Source organism: Ylistrum balloti, unplaced genomic scaffold (assembly GCF_031769215.1).
Source record: "Ylistrum balloti isolate Yb309-2 unplaced genomic scaffold, AGI_CSIRO_Ybal_v1 Utg370050, whole genome shotgun sequence".
Taxonomy (NCBI): Eukaryota; Metazoa; Mollusca; class Bivalvia; order Pectinida; family Pectinidae; genus Ylistrum; species Ylistrum balloti.
In genome coordinates, this window is record NW_026782103.1 from 420,497 (window position 1) to 432,577 (window position 12,081).

General features: G+C 36.1%; 1 protein-coding gene and 1 pseudogene across 1 annotated transcript; one reads left to right on the forward strand and one right to left on the reverse strand.

Annotated features, from left to right (window-relative positions):
- Positions 1–204: 204 nt before the first annotated feature.
- Positions 205–4,912, forward strand: LOC132549218 (uncharacterized; annotated as a pseudogene).
- A 1,135-nt stretch (positions 4,913–6,047) lies between these two features.
- LOC132549235 (ankycorbin-like) lies at positions 6,048–11,719 on the reverse strand. Its single transcript, XM_060213150.1, has 3 exons — positions 11,404–11,719; positions 6,564–6,662; positions 6,048–6,421 (listed from the first exon to the last, which is right to left on the reverse strand). Exons 1-3 carry the CDS (start codon positions 11,717–11,719, stop codon positions 6,048–6,050), a joined length of 789 nt encoding a protein of 262 aa, XP_060069133.1.
- Positions 11,720–12,081: the final 362 nt, after the last annotated feature.

Here is a 12,081-nt window from a genome sequence, read left to right on the forward strand (position 1 = left end):
CTCCTGGCGCTACCAGGATACAGTTCCAGAACGCTGTCAAACGCTTTACAACTGTGGGACCAATGTTGTTTCGGAGAGAATTGCTTAAAAACATAATTAACATTATCCTTTGGTTGTAGCGCCATATAAATGTTATTTTTCACTAGATGTCTCTACATTTTTTTTATATGTTTAAGGTACACCATAATACCCAAAAGTTTGCCGGATCATGATTGGCAGTCAGTGAATCCTAACGGTCCACGGGCACAGTACCATGAAATAAAAATACCTATCACCCCAACTGTATCCACCACGAAGAATTGCCTCCCGATGGGGAAGATTGGCCTCACCAGGACTGGGGTTTCGCTGTACAATCCTCTTACCAGAGGCAGCAAAAATGTCGTAGAGGGCACGTATGCTGAGACATTTGATAGTTGTGATGGGCATGCAAATGAGCGCGGTGACTACCATTACCATAAGTTACCGTCTTCTTGTCTCTGGCGAAATCAATTCGACTATCTAATTGGCGTGGCCATGGATGGATATCCAATCTATGGTCTAAACACCACTGGGTAGTAAGTATAGGTTTCAAGGAAATCAAGGAATCGTCTTGCACAAAACGATGTCGCAATTTAACCGTTAACGAAGATTCCCAATGAGAATACAAAATAGATATTCCTTTTAAAACTAGTATATGTTGATCAATGGATACGACTTATAGAAACTGGCTTTGTACTAAAGGTAGAAAACCGACCCTCGCAAGATAAATGAATTTCCTGATTTTGACATTTAAGACTGAGTACTACCAATAACATTTTAGATTAACTTGTACGATTGTGATGTTATTCATAGGAAGCGTGTCGTCGACCTCTACAAATTACATTATTTGATGCTAATTACCACGCTATGATTTTAGTTCCTACAAATAACATTATTTGATACTAATTACCACGCTATGATTTTAGTACCTACAGATAATAGTATTTGATGCTAATTACCACGCTATGATTTTAGCTTCTACAGATAACATTATTTGATGCTAATTACCACGCTATGATTTTAGTTCCTACAGATAACATTATTTGATGCTAATTACCACGCTATGATTTTAGTTCCTACAGATAACATTATTTGATGCTAATTACCACGCTATGATTTTAGCTTCTACAGATAACATTATTTGATGCTAATTACCACGCTATGATTTTAGTTCCTACAGATAACATTATTTGATGCTAATTACCACGCTATGATTTTAGCTTCTACAGCTAACATTATTTGATGCTAATTACCACGCTATGATTTTAGCTTCTACAGATAACATTATTTGATGCTAATTACCACGCTAAGATTTTAGCTTCTACAGATAACATTATTTGATGCTAATTACCACGCTATGATTTTAGTTCCTACAGATAACATTATTTGATGCTAATTACCACGCTATGATTTTAGTTCCTACAGATAACATTATTTGATACTAATTACCACGCTATGATTTTAGTTCCTACAGATAACATTATTTGATGCTAATTACCACGCTATGATTTTAGTTCCTACAGATAACATTATTTGATGCTAATTACCACGCTATGATTTTAGTTCCTACAGATAACATTATTTGATGCTAATTACCACGCTATGATTTTAGTTCCTTCAGATAACATTATTTCATGCTAATTACCACGCTATGATTTTAGTTCCTACAGATAACATTATTTGATGCTAATTACCACGCTATGATTTTAGTTCCTACAGATAACATTATTTGATGCTAATTACCACGATTTGGTTTTAGTTCCTACAGATGACATCATTTACATCCAAATCCTTGCGTTCGCTGCTTCACTTGTATCACTGATCAGCGTTCAAAACCCATAATTTTCCCGAAAAACAACAAAAACAAGAAAACCAACATGTCAACATAATCATTATCCAATTCAAGAAAACTAAAGCAAAATATAAACAAAAGAAATATTTGCATGAAGACCCATGGACAAGTACACGGAACATAAGACCAAGGATTCAGAAGGAATGAACGCCTTCTCCTTACTGATTATTGATTCTAATATTTTTTTCATCTCATCATCCATTTAAGGTATAATTTGGTTTAAACAGAATAATGCACCCACCGTTATGATACATTGATTGGCTACAGTTTCACGTGGCTTAATACCTCTGACGACTGTCATGGACTCACTTGATACTACCGGTATGTTGCAACTGTTGACTTCTCGTATCTTTTTGGGTGTTTTTCTGGTACTGTGATCGACACACAGATTCGAACTTCCCCTAACTGTGAACCAGAGACAAGTGAGTATTGTAAATATCACTATAAATGAGGAAAATCGGTTAAATTTATTTCACTGTTTTTCATATCTTTTATTAAAAATAATCTTAATTTGTGTGTATCTGAATTGATAATGAATTTATAATTGCATGGATTGTTTTAAAGGCAAACTTTTAGGATTGGATACAGTAGAGCCAAACCATGCGTTAAACTATATCATAAATCTATTACGTCCTAAGACTCGTCAATGATGCTACATCATACAGCTGTTTCGTCCTCCTAGGACTCGTCAGTGATGCTACATCATACAGCTGTTTCGTCCATCTACGACTCGTCAGTGATGTTACATCGCACAGTTGTTTCGTCCATCTAGGTCTCGTTAGTGATGTTACATCATACAGCTGTTTCGTCCTACTAGGACTCGTCAGTGATGTTACATCATACAGCTGTTTCGTCCTTCTAGGACTCGTCAGTGATGTTACACCAATACAACTGTTTAGTCCTTCTAGGACGCGTAAGTGATGTTACATCATGCAGCTGTTTCGTCCTTCTAGGACTCGTCAGTGATGTTACATCATGCAGCTGTTTCGTCCTTCTAGGACTCGTCAGTGATGTTACATCATACAATTGTTTCGTCCTTCTAGGACTCGTCAGTGATGTTACACCAATACAACTGTTTAGTCCTTCTAGGACGCGTAAGTGATGTTACATCATACAGCTGTTTCGTCCTTCTAGGACTCGTCAGTGATGTTACACCAATACAACTGTTTAGTCCTTCTAGGACGCGTAAGTGATGTTACATCATACAGCTGTTTAGTCCTTCTAGGATCCGTAAGTGATGTTACATCATACAGCTGTTTAGTCCTTCTAGGATCCGTAAGTGATGTTACATCATACAGCTGTTTAGTCCTTCTAGGATCCGTAAGTGATGTTACATCATACAGCTGTTTAGTCCTTCTAGGATCCGTAAGTGATGTTACATCATACAGCTGTTTAGTCCTTCTAGGATCCGTAAGTGATGATACATCATGCAGCTGTTTCGTCCTTCTAGGATCCGTAAGTGATGTTACACCAATAGAGCTGTTTCGTCCTTCTAGGATCCGTAAGTGATGTTACATCATACAGCTGTTTAGTCCTTCTAGGATCCGTAAGTGATGCTACATCATACAGCTGTTCATACAGCTGTTTAGTCCTTCCCGTAAGTTACATCATACAGCTGATCCGTAAGTGATGCTACATCATACAGCTGTTTAGTCCTTCTAGGATCCGTAAGTGATGCTACATCATACAGTGCTGTTTAGTCCTTCTAGGATCCGTAAGTGATGCTACATCATACAGCTGTTTAGTCCTTCTAGGATCCGTAAGTGATGCTACATCATACAGCTGTTTAGTCCTTCTAGGATCCGTAAGTGATGCTACATCATACAGCTGTTTATGCTACATCATACAGCTGTTTAGTCCTTCTAGGATCCGTAAGTGATGTTACATCATACAGCTGGATCCGTAAGTGATGCTACATCATACAGCTGTTTAGTCCTTCTAGGATCCGTAAGTGATGCTACATCATACAGCTGTTTAGTCCTTCTAGGATCCGTAAGTGATGCTACATCATACAGCTGTTTAGTCCTTCTAGGATCCGTAAGTGATGCTACATCATACAGCTGTTTAGTCCTTCTAGGATCCGTAAGTGATGCTACATCATACAGCTGTTTAGTCCTTCTAGGATCCGTCAGTGATGCTACATCATACAGCTGTTTAGTCCTTCTAGGATCCGTAAGTGATGTTACATCATACAGCTGTTTAGTCCTTCTAGGATCCGTAAGTGATGTTACATCATACAGCTGTTTAGTCCTTCTAGGATCCGTAAGTGATGTTACATCATACAGCTGTTTAGTCCTTCTAGGATCCGTAAGTGATGCTACATCATACAGCTGTTTCGTCCTTCTAGGATCCGTAAGTGATGTTACATCATACAGCTGTTTAGTCCTTCTAGGATCCGTAAGTGATGTTACATCATACAGCTGTTTCGTCCTTCTAGGACTCGTCAGTGATGTTACATCATACAGCTGTTCTGTCCTTCTAGGATCCGTAAGTGATGATACATCATACAGCTGTTTAGTCCTTCTAGGATCCGTAAGTGATGCTACATCATACAGCTGTTTAGTCCTTCTAGGATCCGTAAGTGATGCTACATCATACAGCTGTTTAGTCCTTCTAGGATCCGTAAGTGATGCTACATCATACAGCTGTTTAGTCCTTCTAGGATCCGTAAGTGATGCTAAGTATCTAAACTGAAAAGCTTAGGAGGCGACTGACAAAAATCCAAAGTGATCGAAAAAATGTAAAATCTTGATCGAGAGGAGCAGTAGCCCAAAATGAAATAGATTTCGTAATTTTCATAAAATTCTAAAATTTAAATTTCTTAAAAGGAAAATAATGAAATAACTTCTGGCAGTACAGACATGTCATATGTTTCCCGGCTCTGAACTTTTGCTAACTTGTGTTGTTCTTCAATTTGCCACAGGCGCTAAATTCGCTGGATGGGGAGGTTACTTGTGTAGCTGCGATTGTGCCAGATCTATGACGTCATCATCGCTTTTCATTTTCATCATCATGATGGTAAAGTCAAACCTGGTTGTCTAGGATACCGAAGCGAAATAGCAGGACACTTACTTGATATTAATCACGGAGTGATGGTTAAAAAAACGATAAATTCTTGAAAGTCAGCAATACGACAACAGGCTGAAGAAAAACAATATTATTCAATAGTGCAAGAAAACCTTATTTCGATACCAAAATATAGGACGATATTTGTCTATGAGTGACATGCTATTCATCTACATCAAACTTAAGTAAACACACAAAGAAAATACAAAGAAAGAATGTATGTATGTATATATAAATATATATTGTGAAAATGTCTAATAGAGTGGACAGCTTTATTCTTAGATAAACTGTAAATGATAGGACATGAACAACGAAGTTGTTACTTAACCCGAACACCAAGATTAGTATTCTAATGATAACCGATTGAAAAGTCTACGTCTCAGGGTGGTAACCTGTTTGGTTTTGTATTTCGAAACAATTTCTTCAGGTTGACAATGTTAAAAGAATAAAATTTCTTATAACACAACTAGTAGAGGATTAGAGTCTGACGTTTCGATGACTACACGGTCAACTTTATCAGAAAAAAATGATCAGTGTGGAATGTATTAGCACTGACGTACGTAGTGAACGAGGTGGCAAGGGACCTATTACACCAATATCGAAACAGTTTGACGAGATGGTAAACAGATTGCAGAAAAGATATACACAAGATGGTAACAATGTATAGCCGTCGATTCGGCTGCCAGTTGTTTTATACCTGGTCACAATCTGCTGGTTTTGTTATAGGAACTTTATCGTATTTTAGGTTGTGTATCAAAGTATGTTTTTGAAGCAGAGATCTTTTCGTAGAATCCTAAATCATATTTATTTAAAAGAAACATTTTAGTTAATATACGTTGTAGTGTGTTGTATGTTATTTGTATTGTATTCAGCGTGAATGATAACAACTAATAAAATGCTTTCAACTGAGTATTAATATCTCCATAATTCCCATAATGCTTTGCGCCAATGGCGGAGAGCAACAAAAAAGTTTCTGTCAATAACACGCTTCGTCACGTGTGAAGACAACACGAGTCTGTCGGAGAGAGCGATTTTCTACATGTATATACAACATTCAACCGGTCATATTAAACAAGTTTGTAGAATGTTAAGTAACAAGGCCACAAGTCAACTAATCCTGTTCCGACGACTCGTTTTTGTGTTGGTGATGTTTTCCCTTCACCTTCGACGCTATCTTGTGCAGGATACCAGAGTGTTGATGCGATTCCAGTTCAAGCTTTTGCAGGTCATCCATTTCAGAGGACTTTAGCCAATGGGAATCTCTGTTGTAATCGTATCCTGCCTTGAGTAGCTTACGGATACTTTCATCAGATGTTCTCTTGGCCTCCTTCATAGCTATATATAGTGCTGTTTGCCCAAGCTTGTCTTGCAGGTGAACATTGCTGCCCGCGTGCAACAGATACGATATGACATCCTCACGACTTTCCTGTAATCCAATCATAAGTGCGGTCTTTCCTGTACAATCCCTTTCATCCAGATCTGCACCTTGATGGACACAAAAAATCATAAGATTAAATCTAATATTTTCGTCAAAATATGCATAATTATCATGAAGACATTTTCTGGTTATTTGATTCTGAGATCTGAAAAAATTCTGGTGATGACAAATTATCCATGTCATACACACCTGCCTTGTGGAGTATTTTTACTACTTCCAGGTCATCATATAGCACAGCTCTCATTAATGGCGTCTGACCTAGAATATTCTTGACGTTCAGGTTACAATCTGCCAAAACGGACAGAAACAAGATCGTAAATAGAAGAGCCTCGGGCAATGTGTCAAAACAGTACTATAGTCATAAATTGTACAATTACAATGTGGCTCGTGTGTCACACACAAGATTAATAGAATCTTCCCCTACCCTGAGGGTGTGATAGAGAAATCTCCAACCCGAGGGTTGATTTTTGTTGTTGTCTAACCCGAGGCTCTGCCGAGGGTTAGACTACAAAAAAATCACCCCGAGGGTTGGAGATTTCTCTGTCACATCCTCTGAGGGTAGGGGTTGATTATTTTTCTCCCACCCCATTATTTCTGTCACGACGTAAAAAAAAAAAAAAAAAAATCCCACGGTACAAGTGTCTGAATGGCGCATGAATATCACCATTCATGTTTCCAAAATTCTACATTCTTCCGCGAGAGCAAAAATGACAGACTACAAACGCAATATGAATAACCATTAGAAATATTAATTTTGTGGAAATTGAATATTTTAATTAGAGATAGATACATGGAAATACTTGTATTGAACAACATTTAACTCTGTATCATTTATTAAGGTAGGGTAGGCTTGCCGCGATGTCATGGACAAAAAGGGGATTTCCCAGTTTATAATGACGTCAATTGTTTATGCGCGCGAAAAATTGCAATGGTGCGAGTGTCACGCGTGTGTTCATTCAGAATCAGAGTCATAGATGATCCTCCGACGTTTATTTGTGTTCACTGGACAAGGATTGTTATAGTTAATGTTAACTGTGATGTTACAGTCGCGCATTACGGAGCCTGCAAAGCATCCACTCGGCGGTTTGAGTAAGTTGTGATAGCCGACTGAGGTCACCGAGTGCAGTCATGTGGGATAGATTTATCCTCCATGGGTGTTCCACATAGGACATGTCTATCCTACATGGGCTGAGGTGGGAGAAAATACACCTGTCCATTTGTGGATGCAGCCATAACTTTAGTAAAACTCTCTAATTTGGGATCTCACAAAATAAATTGAGATTGACAGGCATTTACTCCAAACTGATAAAAAAGTATCAGGAACCTTTCCCTATGAGGTTTCATGTAACACAATGGTTGTACAGCAGTAGAAATCTCGATAAACACTAACAGTATTACATTTATTATTATTATGGTTTTGATGTATAAAATACACAACACTATTTCTGTTGTGACGAAGTGATGTTATCATGATAATTCTGAATACAGTTCTGTGACATGCGACTGTTTAAATATATTTAGTGTTGAAGATAGTAAATATTGTATATGCATGAGATATGTATTTCAATTTTTTAAATGTAATTATTAATGATACACTTCATTTGTCATGCTATTGAGTTATCGCAGCGTGATAGTAATATATAAGATGAAAGATTTACCACGATTTGTTTTTGCTTAATTAAGGTGAGGCATACTCAAAATTGGTAACTGTTACTACATCAGGTGCCTTTCAGCAGACGAGCGGAACATGATTAAGGTCCAACTGCTTCGTCTTTGGAAGTCTCGCTACTTTTCTTTATTTTTATTCACCATCTCGTATTAATTAAATATACAGTTCATTGCGAAATGTGTAGGCCTATATATATAAATATTACCATGTTTTCATGAATGAATCATGCAATTAAACGAGGTAATAACACTTGAAGATAAATTATGTCAAAATTATGTAAATTTTATTTAAGATGTATAAAATGGCAAGCGCAAATGCATTGTGCCATGTATGTTGGTGTATATGTCGTCTTGTTCACATGTATAACAATTATACGGATTACGATTTGAATACGAGTAAACATATCACCCATGAGAAGGGTTACAATATTCCTGCATCGTCTTTACGTTTTCATAACTTGATGCATGCTTTAATAAGCATATGATGTTCGTAGTACATAGTTTTATATCCTACCCTGGCTTGACGTAAATTTACATGATAGGTGTTGCTGATGGAGAAGAAGACGCTTACCCTTAGAGAACATATTGTCTTATTCCCATTGTCATTTTTCAGGGGTCTACGTGAACATATTTCTTTGTTCCTATATTTTAGTTGAATTAGGATTCTGTCACCATGTCGGTATCTTCTTTATATTTTAGATACACATACACTGTACTATTTATGCTTTTTGATTCAAACTTTTGTGGTTTCATCGAATGCTTGATGCAAAAACATGCATTTTATTTGAATAAAATGACAATAGATTACTTTCTCAAATTTATTTTAGATTTATATATATATTTTTTGTTGCTTTTTTTCCCTCAAAAAATAGTGAAAAAAGAAAATCCCTAGAAAAATCACTTTCGCTTGATTTTACTTCTAAATATACCACAAAAATTAGTTAGCCTTTGGTATATAGGAATATTGTATGTACCTTTACTTTGACAAATGCGTAATGACGGAAACGTATGAAGAAAAATGAGATACGACATTTAAAATGATTTATGGAGAAAATGAGGGGAGTGGACCATACAAAATATGAACATTTAGCGAAATGGTGCATAAAACGGAGACAATATGTTCTACTATTTATGTATACAAGCAAGGTTCATAACAGGCAATGGAATATAAAATAGGTTTTGTCTATATATAGAACATAGAATAAATGTAAGCTGCTGGAGAGATGAATTTTGAAAAAAAAAAAAAAAAAAAAAATGATGTCATATTCACATGCGTGTAATTTAAAGTGAAGCTGGATCTAGATGAGAAGATTTTGTTTTAATATAATGTATAATAAAAAATATATAAAGTAATTGATTCAAGACCAACTCAATTAATCAGCGATAAACGTCAACAAACTGTGGTTTGAATGTTGTAATTTGTGTAATAAAACACGATCAATACTTGGTTATCTGGCCGGTATTATCTAATATTAAAAAAGTACTATTTAAGAAATGATAAATATCATAATACAGGGGTGTAGGGGTTCAATACATTCTTACTTTCAGATTTTTTTTCATTTTTAAGCTGACAACTTTTTTTTTTATTATTTTTACTTCTGTCAATCTAGTGTCTTCGATGTCACGACTCTTTTATCTTTTCTTGAGGAATGTTGAATATAAAAATGATTTACGGAACAATATATTATTACATTGTTATATATGTAATCATATCAAGACTTCGCTCTCATGAACACCGAGAAACCAAACATGAGTAATCAAGTCTACATCTGTTGATTTTTTCTCACCTAGAATATGTTAAATATTATGTATTTATGTGTAAGACAAGGTAACGCCGGCGTGGAATTGATGTGGATGTCATATTGTTGATGACTGAACGTCCATTAATGTCATTCGTACTTGGTACTAACTAGATATCTTTATGTAGGTAAAATTCGTCAGCGTTCAATACTGTATGAACCGAGATCATGTATACATTACCAAATAATTGATATCTCTACAGCTACTTTAGCTAACATATTCCAGTATGCAACAAAACGTGTTGATGACGTCATCAATAATTAATGTCAATCAAAGTCAATGAATTTGTGATAAGTAATTTCTCATGGGTTAAAGGTCAAGTTTAATAAAACGGAAAGGATGTGTGACTGGATTTGGTAATATTACAAAGAAAGATAACCAGAATAGGACAAGGGAAACCTCAGGAACGATTCACGCCGACACATTTTTGAGACAGTTTTTATCGTTCTGTTAAGATAATTTGATCCTACTCTTAAAAAAATTATCATAGAAATAAATAAGTAAACAGAATCTGAACTCTAATTCAAATTAGACAAAATATGAACAAAAGAAATAAAGTGTTAAGGAACTTCTTTAAATAATAGCAGCCGGTGTATAAGGTCTTCATCAACGACACCTGTCATGAAAATCTCATTAAGTTAATTTATAATTTGAAACGAAAACTAAGTTCACAACACCGGTACAATGCTAACGAGCATGAAACACGTCCGCCTTCAAATCGCATCACCAGAATAAAAAAGAATATTTCTCAGTGAGATCATTTAAAGGACTAAGAACAGAAAAGTGTACAAACGTAAGGTAAACTTTATTTCAGAAACGACGCAGAACACGAAGCACAGTTTATAAAAATATTGAGTTTGGTGAGACGCACGTTGAGGAATCGGGGCTAGCTGTAATTCTAGCTTTGTTTTTCGCCTAAACTAAGTTGTCGGGAAACCACAGGAGATATCTATGCCGCCGGCTTCTTCTTCTTTTGTTGTAAATATCGCTGATATTACGATAAACCGTCTGTACATTTAGTAAAACATTTTGAATACATAATGTGTAAAGTGTATGGTGAAAAAAAGAAAGTGGATTCATAGCTGATTATGAAAGGCCTGTTTTTTAAAGGAATATGATTTAAATCTTATTTCAAACCCAGTGTTATGAAATTAAATCAATATATTTATACCAACACTCAGGCCAAAATCATCTCTAGAGGATATCTTTTCTTGATGTGATGTGTTCAATGTCGGTTAGTATTCCTGTTAGTCGCACTGTTACATACCCAGTTCTCAATTTAGTAGGTCACATACCCGAATTTGACTCAAAGATTACATGGCAAGTGTCATTACAACTACGGAACACGTGGTCTGCTATTCTATTTGGTTACTTATGTTTTACCTTTTTTTCTTGGCAAATTTTATACTCATTAAGTTATTTTAAATGCGAAATTTGTGTTTATCAGACTGGATAAGGATTTGTAAAAAAAGATCGATGAGAGACCCCCCGTCACTTCATTAAATATAAAACAAAAAGGAATACAGTATGAATGACATAAGGAATGATAAGAAATACTTACCAGACTGTACAAGGAGTTCTATGATATCAATCTTTGATCTTTCAGTGGCTTCATGTAACGGGGACACTCCAAAATTATCGGCTCGATTAACATCACCTCCCGACTCTAGGTATTTCCTGGCGAGTTGAACATCACCGTTCCTAGCGGCATAGAACAATGCATTTCTTCCTTTCTTGTCTCTCGTAGCAATGTCCACCTTATCCTCGGATGGCAGTGATGCAGTCGACCCAGACATCTGCTTCTGTCGCTGTAACAGAGGGGACACCGAGGTCAAACTCCAAGATGATCCATTGTTAGAGTTAGTGGTCTTGTCCATGTCGGAGATTCTAGAAAATTGTTAGGGCGCTTGTTACAAAACGATTTTCCAATGTCAGTAAATAGTTTTGAAAACAACATGACATATCAGTGAGACATTCCAGATACAATAGATTGCACTTAACATGTTTTTATTTTCATCTCTTCAACGCAATTAAGATATATGTTGTTTCCTTTTGATACTATCAGATCTATGGAAATTCGAAGTGCATTATGGGGTCAGTGCGTCTCACCATCTACACTTTGACATTTCTTTCGGTCAAAATATATATTTTTTTCAGTCACCTCAACTTTATGCCATTAGAATCACCGAAGACACGTAGAAGCACGAGACGGTCGTATTATACAGTTACTATCGACTCT